This window comes from Canis aureus, chromosome 1, assembly GCF_053574225.1.
Source record: "Canis aureus isolate CA01 chromosome 1, VMU_Caureus_v.1.0, whole genome shotgun sequence".
NCBI lineage: Eukaryota > Metazoa > Chordata > Mammalia > Carnivora > Canidae > Canis > Canis aureus.
Genome location: NC_135611.1, coordinates 43,160,006 through 43,181,412, shown reverse-complemented (window position 1 = coordinate 43,181,412; position 21,407 = coordinate 43,160,006). Strand labels below are relative to the sequence as shown.

At 35.9% G+C, this 21,407-nt stretch overlaps 1 protein-coding gene across 14 annotated transcripts in view; it reads left to right on the top strand.

Moving 5' to 3' along the window:
* Positions 1 to 21,407, top strand: part of SYNE1 (spectrin repeat containing nuclear envelope protein 1) — a 448,999-nt gene that overhangs the window by 173,559 nt on the left and 254,033 nt on the right. For all 14 annotated transcript variants that reach the window (XM_077897071.1, XM_077897049.1, XM_077897055.1 and 11 more), the window contains 9 exons: positions 3,403 to 3,563; positions 5,538 to 5,688; positions 8,796 to 9,023; positions 9,382 to 9,480; positions 11,056 to 11,243; positions 11,639 to 11,762; positions 12,982 to 13,148; positions 15,574 to 15,727; positions 18,683 to 19,311. In XM_077897071.1, coding sequence (XP_077753197.1) covers positions 3,403 to 3,563; positions 5,538 to 5,688; positions 8,796 to 9,023; positions 9,382 to 9,480; positions 11,056 to 11,243; positions 11,639 to 11,762; positions 12,982 to 13,148; positions 15,574 to 15,727; positions 18,683 to 19,311 — 1,901 coding nt within the window. The remainder of the gene's footprint in view (positions 1 to 3,402; positions 3,564 to 5,537; positions 5,689 to 8,795; positions 9,024 to 9,381; positions 9,481 to 11,055; positions 11,244 to 11,638; positions 11,763 to 12,981; positions 13,149 to 15,573; positions 15,728 to 18,682; positions 19,312 to 21,407) is intronic.

Below are 21,407 nucleotides of genomic sequence, written 5' to 3'. Positions count from 1 at the left end.
GAGATCATAACCTGAGCTGAAGTCAAGAGTCACCGTTCAACCAATTGAGCCATCCAGATGCTCCTAGGAAGATGCATTTTTAAGCAGTGTAGAAAATTGAAAAGGTGAAAGACTGATGTCATAGGATCCAATTAGAAAGGTATTGCATATGTGTATTAATCTGGATATGAATTAGGATAATGGGGATGGCAGTGAGAACAGAAAACAAGAGATAAAGAATAATGGAAAATAAGATGATACCCAAGGTTCTGAGCTTGACAGATGCGACGGGAGTAAGATAAGAGCCTGAAGGAGTGGCTGTCAGTTGAGAAAGCCACTCAACTGACAGCATGACGGATTCAGTTTGGGACAAATTGGGGTTGAGGATCCAGTGGGATATCCAACAGAGAATATATTTAGTAGATGTGCTTCATGAGCCCAAGCCTGTAACCCCAAACACTTTAAACAGTCAGAGAAGACCAATACATTGTCTGAAGCATTTAGAGAGTTGTGTAAGTTCTTTTGGTTTCTTTTGCACATACTTGGGGTTTATAGAATGTTTGAGTTTGTATAGAAATGTGTTAACCAATGAATATGAAAGAAGACTCCTGTCTACCTGTTAATGGCCTTTAGCAAATTAACTCCTGTGCTGCTTTTTTCTTTCCAGTAAAAGGCTTCTCTGTCTCTCATACTAACAATTTTGTATTATCTCTCCTATTCCTAATTCACTAAGGAATTTGAAGTCTTATAAAGCCACAGAATTCTTCACTTCTGTGTGATTTTCATCAGCCATTTAAATAGAACATCATTTTTAATTATAATTGTAATCATTTTATATATTAAAAATATATCAGGTGTTTTTTATAAATACAAACAGATTTATTGGGTTAATTATCATGTTATACCCATGTTCCATCCAGGGTTTCTGATACCTTGTGGCTCTAATCCCTTTGAATTGATTTGTCAGCTGTGGATGAAGCAAATGTAACCTTTTCTAGTCTTACTATTAAAATTTTTCCTAGCCAATAATCTTGCATGGTTTGGGATTGATTTAGTAATGTAAACTAACATTTATTGAAAAAATATATATGCTGGTCTAATCACTTGATTTTTTTAAAAAGATTTTATTTATTTATTCATAGAGACAGAGAGAGAGAGAGAGACAGACACAGGCAGAGGGAGAAGCAGGCTCCATGCTGAGAGCCTGACGTGGGACTCGATCCAGGGTCTCCAGGATCACTCCCTGGTCTGCAGGTGGCGCTAAACCACTGCACCACTGGGGCTGCCCTAATCCCTTGATATTTATCATCTTCTTTAATCTCCAGAACAATCCTAAGAAATAGGTGTCATTATGAATACTATTGTGATGAATGAGGAAATATAGGTACAGAGTTGTTAATGATTTTATCCAAGATCTCAGGATTACTAATTGGTGAGGTTGGGATTCAAACCTCAGAGGTCCAGAACACATACCTTTAGCTACTAGATTTTTCATTGAAAAACTAAGCTACTTTACTGTTTATGTATGCTGTTGCACATGCACATGTAATCTATAATAATTGTTCTCTATTCCTTTGCTCAGTCGACATTGTTAATACAGCCTTCATTCTAGTTGTAGCCCTTGTGTGGTTGTGCTAAAGGACTTGAGTGCTTTCTGTCTGCCAGCATGTGGTAGGGAGCCCATGGCAATATCATGTTTATTCTTTACAACAAGGTAATATGAGGAAATGAAAATTCAGAGAGTTATGTGACTCAGGTTCACACAGCCAGTAAGGGACATAGCCTGGTTTCAACTCTAGACCTCTCTGATGCCAGAGTCCATCCTTCCCTGCTGCACCTACTGTGGCCTTATGACTTCTTTTTGGGACTTAGAGATAAAGCCTTATACCATTATTCTATTTTGGTTCAGTTTGTTTTTATCAACATCATTCTGTCCTTTGCATTCCTCTGCAATATGCTTTCCCCATACATAGTTCCTATAGAAGGCTCTTAGATTGAATGTATCTAAGCATTTTCAGACATAACTCCACTTTCTCCATGATTTTCTTGGGCTCTGGGAAATGGTGGGGGAAAAATACTATTTTGCACTTTTGATTCTGTTCATGGGGTTCTGAGAGACTATACTGTGATTCACAGTCTTCACAGATGAATCCACCATGAAGTAATGTTGATATTTCCATGAGGACTTTCTTTCAAATGTGAATATACAGTAGTATTATGTAGTAACTATCTTACTACATACTATTATGTAATAAATCTGGGGGATACTCTGTGAGAAGAGATGGCTCTCAGAAGTCTTACCTTTGAAAATATTTACGTCAGAATTCATTACCTATTTTGGAGAGGAGTTTCTTATCAAAATTTAAATCTCCTGTGAGTTTCTCTTCCATGAGAAGAAATAAGACACTAAGCTAATTTTTTTCATACAAGATTATCTCTGGGTTTAGCTTTATAAATTTGGTTTCTGATACATTTACCTGACAAAATTCAGGTAACAGTTCAAATTTACCAGTGCCTCACCCATATTAAATTCATCTTTGAATTGAAGTAGTTCATTATTAATGAAAATCAATGTATGAATTTTGTAAACCATTTTGTCCTTAATTTTGTGTAAGGTACATTAAAAAAGCAATAATAGGTACCTGCTAGATGCCAGGTACTTAAAAATGAAATTGGTAATCAGATGCTAACAGCAACCTTACAAGAAAAGCGTTATTATCTGCATTTTATATGAAAGCCTGAAAAATAATTCACCAAAGTCAAACAACTAGTAATTAGCAAATCTGGAGTGCTAGTCCAGGTTCGACTGGTTGAGAACTTATCTTCTTTTCATCATATAGTATAGGTACATAGTGAATAAGATTTAATAGCATTAAGATCAGGTCAGCTCTCTTTTAGGGGAATGAGTTAACAAAATGTTTCTTTATAGGTATCAGTGATACACTGTATTGACTAAAATATTCTTCAAATAAAAAATATTTATATTTATTGTCCTAGAAATCTCTTACCTCTATGATTGAAAAACAATCAATCACTGTTGATCATTGCCTGAATGAGGCCTATATAATGAACTAAGATATTTGTGGAAAAGTTAGTTATTATAATGCAGCTCAGAATTCTAAGCAATAAACACAAACCAGGAAACAATGGAAAAAGATTTTTGTGAGAATTGATGGATAACTGTGAATGTAGATATCTGGCTGTGTATATAAAATGAAAATAAGTTAGTGAAGTGTTTATTTTGGTCATGATGTATAGAAGTCTGTCTTGTTGCTACAAATATTATATACTAATATTCATATGTGAATGAATCTATCTAGCCATTCATCTTTTCTAGTAGAGACTCTGCAAGTATATGCAGTTCAGCTGAGAGCAGAATTTAATAGAAGATGCCTTCCTAACAATTATGATATCTTTTTCTAGGAGTTTTCTAAACGAACAGAAGGTATTGCAGTCCAGGCTGAAAATCTTGTGAAGGAAGCTTCTGAGATACCACTTGGGCCCAAAAATAAGCAGCTGCTTCAGCAGCAGGCCAAGTCAATCAAAGAGCAAGTCAAAAAATTAGAAGACACACTTGAAGAAGAGTATGTGCTTGACAAGTCCTAAACTTTCTTCTCTGAGATAAAGTTTCATACAGTCTTTCCTGTATATTGTATTCAAAACATTCCTTTAAAATCTCAAAGTGTCTGTGTATTTCAGCATGTTTTGAGGAAGCAACTCACAGTTCAAAAGAAAGTGTCACCAAGACAGAAACCATCGTCTATATAACAGAGCAGAAAAATATAAGGGATGTGGTTTTGTATTGTAAACTGACTTTGTTCATGAGAAAGCCATATCTATTAAATTCTGTGGCCTTCATGCAATATCAAAAGAGAACCAATATTTAAAATATTTTTTTTATTGTATTGTACTGCTGTCACCAGTTAGAGGGAAGAAGAGATATTTTGATTGTATAGATGCTGGGCCTAAATATGTGTGACATAGACTAAGTGTCTCTATCTCCAAGAAGCTCACAGAGCTTATTTATAGTGCCTCAATATTCAAATTGTCGCTAATTGATATACTGTTTCCAAAAATTAACTTCAAAATTTTATTTTACTTTTCAACATTTAATATTTGTTTATTTAAAAAGAAAGAAAAAATAGTTTGGCCTATGGTATGCTATTATGTACAAAATAAACAAAAAAATTTGGAGGGGATAAATATATGAAGATATGGCCAATGTTCCTCAACATAATATGACTGCACATTTTTATTAAAAGTTCTTTACTGGCAAATCACCAACACATATTATTCTTAAGAGGATATAATTTCTAAAGTGGATTTTAAAATGTAAAATTTGTTTTTAAAACCAGTGACACCTGGAAATTAACATTGTATGTTTGCCTAAACTTTAAAATTTGTTAAATAATTTAAAGGAAATTATGACTTAAAACTTTGAGAACTTTATATTAAATATTATCCATCAAGTTATGGAAATGATGAAACTGAGAGTTTATTAGAAAAGAAGCTACTTTTATTAGAAATACCCATTTGAATCTATTTCATTTGAAAACTTGCAATATAACTTAGCTTGCATTAACTGTACTGATGAGAGCATTAGGCACATCCAGGGTATACATTAGAGACTGCAATATTATTTAATTTAACATTCAACGATTATTAAATTAACAATGCCACTGCATTCTTCTTGATGTCTTCAAGTGCCTTTTGGTAAACCGGGAAATTCTTTCATTTTTTTTTAACCCTAAGACTTATCAGTTCAATGATATACTGTTAGTTTCTTAGTCTTTTTCTAACTGAAAACCATAAACACATGGTTATATATGCATAGCTGTTACAAACTGGACATCTATAGCTGAAATTTTGATCACTAGATTTGTAACAAGTAAAGCCCAAATTTTCTAAAAGCAGTTAGGGTGCTCATGTACAAGAATGTATGAGTCTTTTGGAATCAAGACTGTACAAACATCTAAATTTAGCTGAAATCGTTATAGGTTATAAATTGCAGGCTTAGCTCTAATGATAGAAGCAGTTCCTGTAAGGCAGCATGGGATTCAGGTTACAAGCTCTCTCTTGATTCACAAAGGTACATTTTATAAAGATCTTTGAGTATAGAGTATCCCTGCAGTATCTCTGCTCTTAAGAGCAAAAGACCTTGTCCACAAGAGCAGGACTGCTAAAAGACTCTGTACACTGGAATTTATGTGGGCAGCTTATTAAAAGTCCTGGCAACTACTGGTCATATGAAGAGTTTACCTAGATTATACCTGGATTCAAACCCCTTTGGACCTAGTAATATTTTGTTCGAAGCACAGTTCCATTCATGACATAGTGTAGATACTACCTCGTTAAATGCTCATTCTCAGAGGAGATAGATAGGAAGACTTGTGGACTATTACTCAGTTCAAATGTGCATTTCTTTCCTGTTCCAATAGTTTCACTTTCACATGGTCACAAATGCTTCGCTATCTTTACATGTGGTGATTTAAAGGAAAATGTATTATTGTTTTCTATTAAAATACTGCATTTTATTTACTTAATTTGGTTAATTTTAGTATTAAAACCATGGAAATGGTGAAAAACAAGTGGGATCATTTTGGCAATAATTTTGAGACCCTGTCCATCTGGATAACTGAGAAAGAAAAAGAACTCAATGCCTTGGAAACTTCGTCATCTGCCATGGACATGCAAATCCACCAGATTAAGGTGACCTGCTCACACGTTACATTTATAATCCATATCTAGCTTTTAAGAACTCCTTTCTTACATTATTTCATCAAATGCTAGTTGGCCCATGACAAATCTTTCATTGCTATGTGACTCTATTAAAATTCAATTCACACAAAATGCTGAGCTGAGAGGTCTTGATTGATACTGGGCAACACTTTATAGTTGGAATTATGTATTAATATTTTCTGACTTATGCATTCAAAGTCAGTATTGTGTGCAATATCATTAAAATGTTTTTATGGTTACATTATTCTTTTCCTTGATTTTGAATTAACCCCATTGGAGTGCTTTGTTGATTCACCTATGCAACACGAAATGTATTTATCACTTACAATTGTACATTTTAAGTATTATTCCAAATAGCTAGCTCAATACTAGTGGCATTTACCCTCACAAACCACAGGGAGGAGCGATTACTTTCTTTAGGTGAAGCCATCAGACTCCACTGTCTAATGCTTTCATTTATGATGACCTTTGGGCACAGACTGAAATACTCCGATACTTTAGTTCTCCCAGCTCTAAAATGACCTTGTGCATAGATAGTCATTGTTCACTTCATTCAAATCATTTAAGAAAAAATGGACTGAAAGTAATGAATTCTTTCTTTTATACAATTTTTACACAACACACTTGCAAAATGCAGCCACTTTTTCTATCTAATCTCATTTTTTAAAAAAATGGGAAAACCCTCTGCCATTTCATTCAATTAAAAATAGTAAAATAAATACCAATGTATTTCACATTATGGATCAGAACAAGTCATTACCATGTGCACAGTGGAGGGGTACCATGTCCCTTAGCTACGATTACATTGCTGCGTAGATTATCCTGGTTTATCACACATCTTTTGCAATCAAGGATACATAGAGTCTGGTATACAGAGTCTGCTTATGTTTTGTGTGGTATACTAGGGAAAATAGATGTCAACCTGCTAAGGAATATACATAAAATATGTTCAATCTCTAAAACTGTATTTGAAAGTAGTTATTTGATCATTTCACTAATTCTAAGTAAACAAAGAATAGTACATTTAAATACTTTTATCAAAAATATGCTTTCAAAAATTTTTGGCATACACTTTTTAATGTGCTTATTCTTGCTATAATTCAATTTATTATTATTTAAACCTTAATTCAATTCCAGGGCTTCTGCAGTATATCAATGATCAATTGTCATTGCCTCTTTACTCTTTGGGAAACAAAATGATTACACATTTTATTTTTAAATATATAAACATTTAATTGTATATTTCAATACCATTTAGACTAGAAATACATCTTAACATTCCAATATGGCATTTGAAAGCTATCTAAAGATGTATTAAATGAATATGAATAATAGGAATGAAGTATTTGCTAGAAATAAGCAAAGATGGTGTGGAATACACTAGTACTGTGAAATTTAGGCTAGTAGGTTCATGTTCTCTTTCCATACAGAGACCATATTATAGGAAATATTAGAAATAAGGTAACACCTGTCATAATGTTTCACTTTAAACAAGCTTAGGATTAAAATTACTGAAGCATTTGCATTGTCATAAAGGTTTTTATCTATAAGGCCATGCTATTCCAAATTGACTGATTTTTTATTCTTAACTGATAATTTCCAAATGATAAGAACATACCCTGGGTTCATCTTCCATCTTCCCTTTCCGGATTGGAACCCAATAATATGATTACATAGTTTGCACTTATGAATTTGTTGATAATGTGTATTACTGTAAAAACTAAGAAATTTTGTTTTATTTAAGATTGCTTCACTGAGGTGTTACAAGCACCTAGAACAATTTTGGCACATAGGAGATACCAAATATATTTTTGTTGAATTTATGAGTAATTTTTCTAAAAAACATCATCTTGAAAAAGAGCAAAACAAAGAAAGGTTGTATTCATGTTCAAATAACAAATATCTATTAGATATACCACTGTAGTGATTCATAGGAAAAATAAAAATCAGTAAGTGATGAGCACCTGGCACAAATCTGATGCAAGTTATTTCGAATTGTCTCATCTAGAAAGAAGTTATTTCTGACTATGTTGTCTCATGTAGACATAAGTCACACATTTTTTTCCCTAGGGTAACAGAATTCTCCATTTAAATTATTTGAAACTGAGACTTGTCTGAATTTTTGGCTGTATTTGATTGGAAGGTTTGGCTTTTTTTCTCAGAGAAATCATTTTCATTCTCTTATGTATAAATAAGCCTCTGTGTTTGTGACAGACGTGCCTTCTTCCCCCCACACACATCCTTAGTGGCTTTCAGTACTTTTCATGTGTTACTAATATATGAAGTGTCATCCTGCTCCAAATGGAAATGATAGTATGTAGGCCTTTCATTGTGGAGCCTACAGCTAATGAGTAAGACAGTGGTTCAGAGTACAGCCTGCATAGCAGGAGCAGCATCGCCTAGGTATTTGATAGAAGTGCAAAGTCTTGGCCTCCCCTGCTGATCCTGAGTTCCTGAGGATGGGGGCCAGGTAATCCTAATGTCAAAATTTGGAAACCACTGGCATAAAGATAATAAACTTGAAAAAAAAACTGGTTTTAGGTAAGAGTGGAATCAGAAAAGCTTTTAGTTTGGTAAATATGAAATACTCAACTATATTGGAGGAAAATTATATGAATGTCAATATTAGCATTTCTACGAGTTACTGGAACACACTGCTTCCCAGATCAGCTGGCAAAAGTTATGACTCTTAGGATAAGCAGAGAATTTTCTTTACCTCTAGACATACTTCTTGTTTGGTAAAACATGAAATGCAAAAATGAAAAATATGAAATACAAGGACATCTCCCTACTTCTCTACAAAAAGTTAGCTCTTTCTCTTTATTTTCAAAATAAAAATAAAGTGCAGTGAGCACGAACACCATCATTTTGTATTTTTCAGACATTGCATATCTCTCCTCTCCAAATAAGGTGAGGAAACATATGGTGTTTGTTCATAGCTGCTCTCTAATGGTCCAAGTATGTTGAAATGTCAGCTAAAAAGACCTCTCCTGAGTTTCTCTCTGCAGATAATGTATCATTTCAGGAATACAAGCTTGCTTAGCCTACATTGTCATTTTTCTTATTTTAAATATTAGGTCATAATTCAGGAAATACAAAGCAAGCTCAGCAGTATTACAGAGCTAGAAGAATCAGCTCAATCTTTTGCTCAGTTTGTCACCACTGGAGAATCTGCTCGAATCAAAGCCAAGTTGACACAAATAAGAAGGTATTGGGAAGAACTCCGAGAGCATGCACAGTGCTTGGAAGGAACAATCCTGGGACATTTATCTCAGCAGCAAAAGTTTGAAGAGAATCTTAGAAAGGTAAGAATGGGTCCATGCATTCCGAAATTATCACTTCTATTGCATTTATAATGAAATGCAATAAATAGTGGACTAATCATTTACCAAGTTGTCAATGATGACTAAGTTTTTCATTATTCATGTGGTACCTTTTTTGAGGGGATAAGAAAAAGTTATTATACATTATGTTCAGATAGGCATTAATGCTTATCAATCCCTTTCAAATAATGGGACACACTGATTTTAGATTTTTTTAAGTATGTATTTATTATCATTTAATTGAAAGTTATCCAGAAAGATAAGCATGTTGCTTCCTTAATAACTTTTTTCCGCCTTGATGTACATTTTTCCATTATCTTTATATTTCATAATATTTTAGATCCAGAAATCTGTGTCTGAATTTGAAGATAAACTTGCTGATCCAGTTAAAATATGTTCATCAGCCACAGAAACATACAAAGTTCTCCAGGAACATATGGTAAGAGGAATATGATAATTCCTGCTAGGAAACATAATAAATATTTTCATGATGGTTAAAATTGAAAGGGTTTTTTTATGTTACTTGAGGAATGATATAGATCAAACATATTCACTTCATATAACACAAGAAATACAAGTGTGCAGATAAGTTTTTATTAAAAATGCATATTAAAGGAGTATTCATTTATAATATTTCTTTCTCATACTTAGGACATGTAACTTTTTCTGATAATAGCTTTAGTAAATTGTTACTTCTTGGGAGCATTACAAAAAGTCAGATGTGCATAAAACATACATATGCAGAGCAGATTTTATATTTCAACCCACAACAGTCGATATGCAAATAGTATGTCCTCATTAACCTTTAACCAATGACTGGCTTTTTTGGTCTGGTGCCTGAACTGGTGATTAGTGTGGGTTGTTCACAGAGCAATGAACAGATGCCTTTGGTGTAATTTAGGGAAGGAGCAAAGGGAGAGAATCAGGCACAAAGAAAACTAAAAGGCATGCGTTACCATTGTGCTAATTAAAAAAAAACAAACTTGTTACCCCTATGTATGTGCATGTTTGCCAGGGGACGGGGCTGCAGTGATAAAAACCATGTAACAAATGCACATTTGGAAAGGAGAGTGGAGTTTATATCATTTGAAAACGTATAATAAGAATGTGGGCACCTGGGTGGCTCATTTGGCTAAGAGGCTGCCTTCAGCTCAGGTCATGATCTCAGGGTCCTGTGGTGGAGCCCAGGCAGGGCTTCCAGCTGGGCAGGGAGTCTGCTCTTCCCCCTTCGTTTGCCCTTCCCCCTTGCGCTCTCTCTCTTTCTCTCTCTCTTTCTGTCTGTCTCAAGTAAATAAATAAAACCCTTATTTAAAAAAGGAATGCATTTTTTGTGCTACTTAGATAATTTTTTTTAAATACCCAAAACATGATGAAAAGTAGGAAAATGGAATTTCATGGAATTATTTTAATAGTTAACTAAGCTAATAATTGAGTACCAGAGAGTATAATATTCTATTTTTTCTAGTATTTATATTTCTTAAAGCAGATTATTTTTCTGTCTTGATTATCTGATCTCTAAAATGAGGATAATAAAAGAACATAACTCTTAAGATTCTTATGAAAATTAAATGAGTTAATATATGACATGCACATAACATAGTACCTGCCACATTCTGAGGCACCATTATTACTATTATTATCAATGATTCCTAATAGCTATGTCAGCCATAACACTCCCTTTATAATTTTTATAGAGATTATGGGATGTTACATATAGCTCTTATAAATTAAATAGAGTTTTTTAAAATATACATTTGGCATAAAATGAATAATTTCACAAATTGAATCATTAAGGGAAAGTTGAAATGATTCAGATTACAGCAATAAATTCTTATTTGGGGAAGAGCCTTTCCATTTTCATTTTTGACTTCAGCATTCAGAAGTCACTTTAACTATGTCTTGCTGAAAACCATGGACTGAGGGAAAATTTTTAGTGAAAATGGATCTCAAAGAACAACATAGGCCTCATTTCTTGATGCTTTGCTTTCTTTGTATTCCTTTTGCCTCTTGTCAGGACCTCTGCCAGGCTCTGGAGGCACTGAGCAGTACAGTGGCCACCACCTCAGCCAGCGCCCAGAAGGTCGCTAACAGAGGTTCCTGTGTTCAGGAGGCAGCTGCCCTGCAGCAGAGGTACCAGGAGATGCAGAGTCAGGCCAAGGAGAAGCAGACTGCACTAGAGAAACTGCTGGCCCACTGGCAGAGGTGAGCAGCCTTCCTTCCTGAGTTGGCAGCATGGATTTCAGCCACCACTCTTAAGTAGGAAATTCTGGACCAGCTGTTGGGAAATAATCGTCCCAGGTATAAAACACAACTTATGTGTCTAATATGGGAAGATCTTGTTGGTCTTTTTAGAAGCTGAAGACCCCTGAAAGTGGAGAAGATGTATGTGTATCCTTCATATTACACAGATGTAAACATGGGTCCAAATATATATATGAATGTGAAGAGAATGGTATTTTTACCTTCACATCTAGAAATAAGATAATCAACATTGTGTTATTCATAATGGTTTGTGTTGGACCTCCAACTTTGGAAAGGTTTCGTTTTCTGCCATGATTATTTTGAATAAGTTTGTCTCTCATCTCTGCTTTCTCTAGGTTGGAGAAAGAATTATCAACCTTTTTAACCTGGTTAGAGCGGTGTGAAGCAATAACCAGTTCCCCAGAAATGGACATTTCTTCAGACAGAGTCAAAGTGGAGAGTGAACTTCAGTCAATACAGGCAAGTTCAAGTTCAGATTTCCTCCTTCTTTGACTTTAAGGGTTTTTCACACTCTTGGTTCTCTCTCCTGACTTTCTAGTTAATTGTACACTGACATTCTGCATTAATCTCCCGAAAAGTTGCTCCTCAGAAACCCCCAGTGGCTGTTTCCTGTCCTGAGGATAAAGAGCAATCCTCATTCCACACTGAGGAAAAAAAGATCTTATCTTTTTATAAATACACTGTGAAGTGTTCTAAGAGGGGAAGTCCCAGCTCCTTTTCTTAAAAATGACACAAAGATATCTGGCCATATAAAACTATTCCTATACATCTCTACACAGAAAGTAAGTGCTATACAGGTTAGGGGACCAAGAGGAGGCTGAAGGCCTCTGCGACTCCCATATCCAGGCACAGTGTCCGCCAAGCTGCCTCCCACTCACTGTACATTCTTTGTACATCCCCCATCTTCTGGCTTTGTGTGTTTTGTTCTGCTTGGCTTAGATCCTGGTTCTGCCTTGTGGTCTTTCCTGCTATCCACAGGCTATGTAACTACCTTTAGCAGGTTTGTTTGTATCACACAGACAGCCTCATTAAGAAGGGGGAAAAAGCATCCTGACAAGCATCTGCTATGCGCCATGCTACACTACCATCCCATTTAATATCATGTTATGTTGTTAGGTATCTGTATGTGCTTCTTATCTCTTATTAGATAGGAATCACAACTTTTATGTTTTTATGTGCCACTCACAGCACCCTACAGGTTCATTGCCTGATTAAAAATAAGTCATTCTGTTGCATGAAAACAAATGAAGAGCCCTTAAGTTCCCCAGTTTTGCCTAATATAGTCTTTAAATGAAGAAGGACACCACATTTCTGGTACCCAGAGTTGCATCTCTATTATTATTAGATATGCATTATTTCTCTTTAGCAATAGCTTTTCTTGATTCTCTTTACCCACACAGTTTCTTCATCTTGAAAGAAATTTTACAGCTTCTAAAGTTGCCTAAATTAATAGAACTCAGATTCTTGAAAACTAATTCAGGTTTCAGTAGTATTTTAAATGTTTCATTAAAGGTGAAGCAGATCCATTCTAAATCAAGTAATAAAAACTCTTTTTAAGTCCCAGTGACCTCTGTTTTGCAAGAATGCAAAGCCTTTGGACAGCAACTACTTGTGTCACATGATCCTTCCTAGTCAATCATCCCAGCTTGAGATCTATAATGTATTCTGCTTTTCTTAGGCACTGCAAAATGAAGTTGTATCCCAGGCCTCAGTCTACAGCAACCTTTTGCAATTGAAGGAATCACTATTCTCTGTGGCCTCCAAAGATGATGTGAAAATGATGAAACTACATTTGGAACAGTTGGATGAAAGATGGAGAGATTTGCCACAGATAATTAGCAAAAGGTTGGATTTAAAAAATATGTATATCATTCATTTTTTAAGTGGTGAGCATATAAATTTAAGAAAGCAGAGTTTTTATTTGCTTTTATGTAGCCAAGGTATTCAGATAAGTATAGAAGGGAAAGAAAGTACTTTGTCATTTAAAAAATAAAAGTGCTATGACAAAGAAAACAACCAACAAAACTAAAAGACAACCTACTGAATGGGAGAAGATATTTGTAAATGACATATCCAATAAAGGGATAGTATTCAATTAAAAAAAGGGTCAGTATTCAAAATATGTAAAGAACTTATACAACCCAGCACCCAAAAAACAAATAATCCAACTTAAAAATGAGCAGATGATATGAACAGACATTTCTCCAAAGAATACATATGGATGGTCAATAGATACATAAAAAGATGCTCAACCTCATGCATCATCAGGGAAATGCAAATCAAAACCACAATGAGATATCCTCTCACACCTGTCAGAATGGCTAAAATCAAAAACACAAGAAACAAGTGTTGGCCAGGATGTGGAGAAAAAGGAACCCTTGTGTACTGTCAGTGAGGATGCAAACTGGTGCAGCCACTGTGGAAAACAGTATGCAGGTTCCTCAAAAAGAAAAATTTAAATGGAATTGTATGATCTAGTAATTGCACAATTGAGTAATTACACAAAGAATACAAAAACACTAATTTGAAAAGATCTATGCACCCCTATGTTTATTGCAGCATTATTTACGGTAGCCAAATTATGGAGGCAGCCCAATGTCCATCAATAGATGAACAGATGAAGAAGAAATGGATTACATATATACAATGGAATATTACTCAGCCATAAAAAGAATGAAACCTTGCCATTTGCAACAACATGAATGAATCTAGAGAATATAAGAGAAAGACAAATATCATATGATTTCAGTATTTCACTCATATATGAAATTTAAGAAGCAAAATAAATGAGCAAAGAAAAAAAGAGACAAACCAAAAAACAGACTCTTGAGAACACACTGATGGTGACTAGAGGGAAGGTGGGAGGAGAGGGGTGAAATAAGTGAAAAGGATTGAGAGTATACTTCTTGTGATGAGCACTGGATAATGTGAGAGTTGTTGAATCACTATTTTGTACACCTGAAACTAACATAACACTGTATGTTAACTATACTGGAATTAAAATATAAAACAAAGAAGAAAAACCTCAAAGTGTTCAAAAATTAGCATTTCTGATGAACCTCAGTCTAAAATTTTTGTCTTACCATTTGGGCAGATGATCAAAGTGATTGACAAATATTGAAGAGGGTAAGGTTGCTCATGTTTGTATTATTTTTGCCAAAGCTATTTGTGTACAGGAGAAAAATGGTAATTAAAATTTTGCTTCCCATGGTATTTCTCAACAGAGGCGATGGTAGTGTGGAGTAGCACTGTATCAGATGAGATAAGACAAGTTGATTATGTGGGGTCCCTCACAGATTGCAGTAAGGACTTGTGGAGTTTGCCTGCTTTTGTGGAATAAGGAAATTTACCTCCATGTTTAAGCTTCACAATGTTCTGATTACATTAAAATTATTCCTGGCTCTTACCTAGAGAGTGAATTGTAGAGACAGTGGTAGTAGGAAGGATGTCATTGAGGAGGCCAGGCAAGAGAAGAAGCAATTTAGACCCCGGAGGCTTGTGGAAATGGAGAGGAGAGCATAGAATAAATATCTGTAGTGGGGGTGCTGACACACTGTGTTGTGTGTGTTGGGGTGCATGGTATGCACAGATTAGACGTGGTGGTCAAGAACTGGAGGCATGGGGACACCTGAGTGTCTTAGTGGTTGGGCGTCTACCTTCGGCTCAGGGCATGATCCCAGGATCTGGGATCAAGTGCTACATCGGGCTCCCCTCATGGAGCCTGCTTCTCCCTCTGCCTGTGTCTCTGCCTCTCTCTGTGTGTGTGTGTGTCTCTCATGAATAAATAAATAAATCTTAAATAAAAAAAAAAAAAGAACTGGAGGCATGAAGAATGGCTTGGAGGCCCACCTCAGGGACGGTGGTGATGTTAGTGAGATGTGGAAAACTGAGAGCTTGAGAAGTCGAAAGCATTTGATAAGTGGAAAACATAAAAAATTTTGGTTTGTCCATGTACGACAATGTCACTTTTGCACTCGATTAGGCTTATTGTAAAAATGTCTCATTAACTTTCTTTTTTTTAATTTTTTTTATTTATTTATGATAGTCACACAGAGAGAGAGAGAGAGAGAGAGAGAGAGAGAGGCAGAGACACAGGCAGAGGGAGAAGCAGGCTCCATGCACCGGGAGCCCGACGTGGGATTTGGTCCCGGGTTTCCAGGATCGCGCCCTGGGCCAAAGGCAGGCGCCAAACCGCTGCGCCACCCAGGGATCCCCAACTTTCTTTGTTCATTTGTGAGACATTTTAACTTTAACACCTTTCTCTCCATAGGATTGCTTTTCTTCAGTCTGTGGTCGCTGAACACCAGCAGTTTGATGAACTGTTGCTTTCCCTTTCTGTCTGGATTAAGCTGTTTCTTAGTGAATTACAATCTACTTCGGAGATAAGCATAACGGACCATCAAGCAGCATTTACTCGGCACAAGGTAAAGCACGTACTTTTAAGATCAGAGAATTTATTCATCAAACAGAGCTCTTGAATTACAAAGAAAAACATTTTTAAAAAAACCCAACTATGGGGACCAGTTTACCCTTGCATTCATATGCAAATGTTTTAATAATTGAACATATGGGTCCTGGCAATGTGTTATGCAGATAAATTAAGCAGATAAAGCCACTTCAGATAAAATAGGCAACTGAATATAGACACTATTTCTTCAAAATGGAGCAAATGATTTCTTAGGGCAAAGTGAGGAGAATGTTCATTTTTAAGCTTTCTGATTTGTTTTGCTCCAATGCTGAAAATGAATACCGAATTCCAGTGCTTTACAGGTTTACTGAATTACTGTTTAGCTTGAAAATTATTTAAAATTCATGATTTATTTTCTTTAATTATAAATTATGTGTAATATCTATCCTGGCATAAAAAAAACATTTAAAAAACCAGATATTGATTAAGCATTGGAGTGGTTGGAGATAAGCTACACAATAAACTTATAACAATATTTAATGATAAAACATTTAATATTTATGGAGTGTTCACTCTGTGCTGAATTTGCTAATTGGTTTTATGGAAAAGAATAGTATTTTCTTATATCTTTACGACCTCAAGTAGTTTTACAACTTGGAGCAAGATGCCCATTGAAATTAGGCTCCTATCCTCTAAAAGAAACAAGGGAGATGGGAGCACTATCTTCCTTCAGGATTATATTTCAAACGTGTTACCAAACTGGAAAGAGTTCATTTGCCCTCTTGCAATGGAAAACCGAATACCATAACACTGGTCTTTTGCAAAGGGTTAGGATTTCTTACAAAGAAAGGAGATAAGAGACTATTTCAGATATGTCTCTCCAAAGGGTTGGGGTTGGGTGCATTTAAGGATAAGGAGTGAGGATGTCATGGCTATGCAGGTTGAATCGAATATGCTGATTAGATAGAGAAAAAAAGGGAGGTGTCCTTCTTTTTGACCATGGACATTCAGAAATTGTGTCTTGTCATGGGTCACCTGTTCATTAAGTGGCAGTGTAAGCACGATTTGCTTACACATGGGGTGTGTTGTCACAGGAGTTACTCATTTTTGATCCCTTCTATGCAACCGCAAGGATTCTTCCCAGGTTGCTCTAGTCTTAGCTTATCATGCTCATTCAACTTGCCCAACCAAGCTCATCAATCAGTCAGGTCAACCAGTTTTCTTAGGGTAAAATCAAGCATTTGTTAACTCAGCGTGTTGGTTTCAAAAGGATAACTCACGTGTCCTTGAGAAACATATTCTTGTGTTGTAACTATACAGAAGCTTTTAAAAAGGGGCAGCCCGGGTGGCTCAGTGGTTTAGCACCACCTTCAGCCCAGGGCATGGCCCTGGAGACCCGGAATCCAGTCCCATTTTGGGCTCCCTGCATGGAGCCTGCTTCTCCCTAGGCCTGTGTCTCTGCCCCCGCCCCGCCGTGTCTCTCATGAATATATAAATAAAATCTTTAAAAAGAAAAAAAAGAAGCTTTTAAAAATATTTATATCTAAAAAAGGGCAGAGAATTCGTTTGTAAATTTTTTGAAGTAAATGCTCAAGAAGCTTTCTAAAGTTTAATAGTCAAGCAGAGACAGATATTAAGGCCATTGTGGTCAAGATTAAGATAGGTGTTAATTTCTCTTTAATGGGTACTATGCTGAGCTTGTTAGCAATGCTCTTAGAGATTTCAAACATGATTTATTGTGAGCAAGTCAAATTTCCTATACAACACTCTCAATGAGTTCCCCTTTGTTTCTTTAAGGGAGGCTGCTAAAACTTGTGCTTTTGTCTGTTTCACCCACTGCCTCTGAAGAGAAGCTAATACCCATCTATTCCTACACTCCTTTCCTATAAGCTCTGTTAGAATTAACTTTATTGTATATATATTTAAAATCTTTCAAACTTCAATACCTTATATATTTAGTTATATATAATATATGGTATTGTTATTTTATATATAGTATTCTTAAAAAAACAAAAATTTAACTAAGTTTGAAGATCTAGTTGCCTTTACTAAGCGATTTGTGAATAATCAAATAGAAAAGAGCTCAGAGGAGTTGTATAAAATGGAAGGTTTTCATCGGAAGAAGAGTGGGGCAAGGAAGTTATTAGGAAAAGAAAGAAAGGATCCTTTCAGGCAAGGTCCCTTTCCCTTATGAGTAAGAGCAGGGGGTCTTATCCTGTAGATTACCTCATCTTCCTTGGGTTGGGGAGTCATGGGGGAGAAGATAACCAATGTTACAGATTACCTCATGGGTACTGACCAAAAAATTCCTGACAAGTTAACACTCTATTTCCGGAGGAGTCTGAAACTGCAATTAGGTTAGGTATGAAACACCAGTTTGGTGACATGACCTACCCTAAGTGACTCCATTTTGGGCCTGTGATTTGCTTTTTGACTATATATATATATATATATATATATATATATGCCATTATTATATATACTATAATATAGTTTTTACATATATTGCATGGTATATATACTGGAATTATACACTTGCATGTATAGTTCTAGTATACTTTCTATATATACTAATATATATACTACATGTACTACACTTGCATGTATAATTCTACTATATACATACACACATATATATATTATACATGTATACATATATATTTTAAATCTTCTAAATTATGCATATATATATTTATATTTATATAAAATTTCCTTTTACAATTTCTATTTATGAAGACATTCTTTTCCATGCAATGAATTAGTTCCAAATCATGGTTGTGTTTTATGTGAAACATACAGATGAGAAAACAGGAAATTTTAGGAACATTTCTAAAAGGTTTACCATAGATGACCTTTAAATCCTATACCATCCACTGCGTTGAAAACTATCTTGACATCACAAATAGTGAATATGTCTGTGTTATTAGCCACAGTGTATCTGAGGACTCAGTAACTCACTCTTCCCTTCCAGGACCACGCAGCAGAAGTAGAGAGTAAAAAGGGAGAATTGCAGAGTCTGCAGGATCACTTGGTGAAGCTGGGTGCTCTGGTTCGAGCTGAGAGCCTCCCCCTCCTCCAGGGCAAGGCAGAGGACTGCTTCCAGCTGTTCGAGGAGGCCAGCCAGGTGGTGGAAAGGCGGCAGCTTGCCCTGGCCCAGTTGGCTGAATTCCTACAGAGCCATGTCTCGCTGTCGGGGGTTCTCCACCGGCTGAGACACACAGTGGAAGCAACCAACAGTATGAATAGGAAACAGACTGATTTATTAGAGAAGGACTTAAATCATGCAATTCAAGATGCTAAATCATTAGAATCTGTGGCCATCAGCCTCGACAGCGTTCTTGCTAAAGCTCAATACCATCTTAAAAGTGGAAGCTCAGAGCAAAGGACTTCCTGCAGAACTACAGCTGATCACCTCTGTTCTGAATTAGAGAGAATTCAGAACCTTCTGGGAATAAAGCAGAGCGAAGCAGATGCCCTGGCAGTACTGAAGAAAGCATTCCAAGACCAGAAGGAGGAGTTGCTGAAAAGCATTGAGGACATTGAAGAAAGGACAGACAAAGAGAGGCTGAAGGAGCTTACCCGCCAAGCTCTTCAGCAGAGGTAGAAAGAAATGGCTGGAGCCAGTTCTATTTATTTTTTTAATTTGTTCTAGAATTAACCTTTATGCAACATTTGAACAGTGTCACAGCAACTTCCTTTAATATTTTGAGGATAAAATTAGTGACTAATTTGCCTCCTGCGAAGTACTAAAATTTCTTTGGTTTCCTTAAAGATTTTCCTAAGGGCTCTGTCTATATAAGCCTAAGATCTTGTTTATAACAAGCTGTAGAGCATATTATCTATTTTTAAGCAACGGTTAGCTTTTAGGAGAAGGTCCCCATCTTCTGTAATAAGAATGAAAGCAGAAGAGAGAGGGAGTGATCCAAGTAGCTTTTTAGTCCTGGTGGTGAAAATATGGGGGAGTTCTTCCCGGTGGCTGCCAGCCCCTCAGAAAGACTGAATAAGCTCATTAGATGAGAGTAACAGGATATTGGCAGAGAGAAAATGGTATAAATGGTTCTTTTATAAGAGAGGAAATGGAAATGATATCTCTGGAGCTTGTTAAGATGATAAAGCTGCCATTTGAGTTCTCTATTCCTTCACTTAAAGTGAAACCAATCAGCTTGGCAGAGTAGTTTTCAGCAACTACCTGTAACTGCTTAGAGATGTGGAAAAGGCAGACAAGCGAATTTAAACTGCTTAAATTTTGGTTTTGTCAGGTGAGTTTAATAGAGAACCTAAGGGGGCAGTGGTATTTTCCTGCAGTAATTTTGGAAGTAATTTTTTTCCTCTAATACTATAACCTTCTTCTCAGTCTTATTTTTCCTCCTTCATAGAACTTTCTCCCCATTTATGTTCTCAGGGTCATTTGTCTTCCATTTTTTTCAGGGGCAAATACACAGCTGAAATGCACTCATACCAAAGTGTCCATAATTGATAAGGATTGTGTTGACCATGCCAAGACCATTTTGATTTGCTTCCTTTTAATTGAATCAAGCATTTAGCAAAGGCTTACAGTTAGATAATAATGGCTCTTAAGGTTATATGCATGATGAGTGTGAAGTTGACTAGTTTAACAGTAAACTTACAAAAAAGAGTAAGATCTGAGAAGGAAAAACAGCCTCTGGAGTAAAGACAAAAAAGAGAAGCCAACATGGCAAAGGAGCAAACAGCTTACCCAGGAAGTCGGCACTAGGATTGGTGTTGCAGAATGGCATAGCCCTCTCTGGCCTGCTTAGGCCAAGCAGACAAGAAATCCTAAAATTGCTAGAGAAGAAGGCCCAGGTCGGGTTCAAGAGCCATATCGATATCTCTAACACTAAACCTCCAACATCACACAGAGGTTTTGGAAAATGTTGCCCTCAGTTGATATAGTTATTAAACTCCCCCCATACTTATGCTTCACTGTGCGATCTTGGGCAAATTGCCTGTCTTCTTGGAAGATGTAGGTAATGATAGTCCATCCTCTTAACCACCTTTTTTTTTTAATGAAATGGAATCATGCATGTACACTCACTTTATAACTCTATAGCACTATATACTAAAATGCAAGAATGTATGAGTCCATGGCTGCCTCTATATGACCACCTTTTACAAGTATTCCAATATTAATATATTAAGGACCAAAAATAAAGCTATTATTTTAAGTTTTTTTCAGATTTATTTATTTATTTATTTATTTATTTATTCAGAGAGAGAGAAGAGGCAGAGACATAGGCAGAGGGAGAAGCAGGCTACATGCAGGGAGCCTGATGTGGGACTCGATCCTGGATCTCCAGGATCACACCCTGGGCTTCAGGCGGCGCTAAACCGCTGCGCCACCAGGGCTGCCCTAAAGCTATTACTTTAAATGAAACAACTGTACCCTGAAATATTATTATTTTACATGAGTTGGACCTCAGGACACAGAAGGATTTTTTTTACCAAAAGTCTTGTAATAAGTGCTCATCTGATTTGTCTACAAGCTCAGCCCCAGTCTTAAAAGTCATATATCATGAAAGCAAAATAGAAAAAGAATACAAACTTCATAGAAAGTTGAAGATCAATAGTGAAAATGACTTTAAATGTTCCCCAAGGTATAGTCTGAGTTCTGCAAAGTTCATTTTAAAGGTGTCTTTCACAATTGATATATATTAACTTAATTTCTGTGTTAAGAG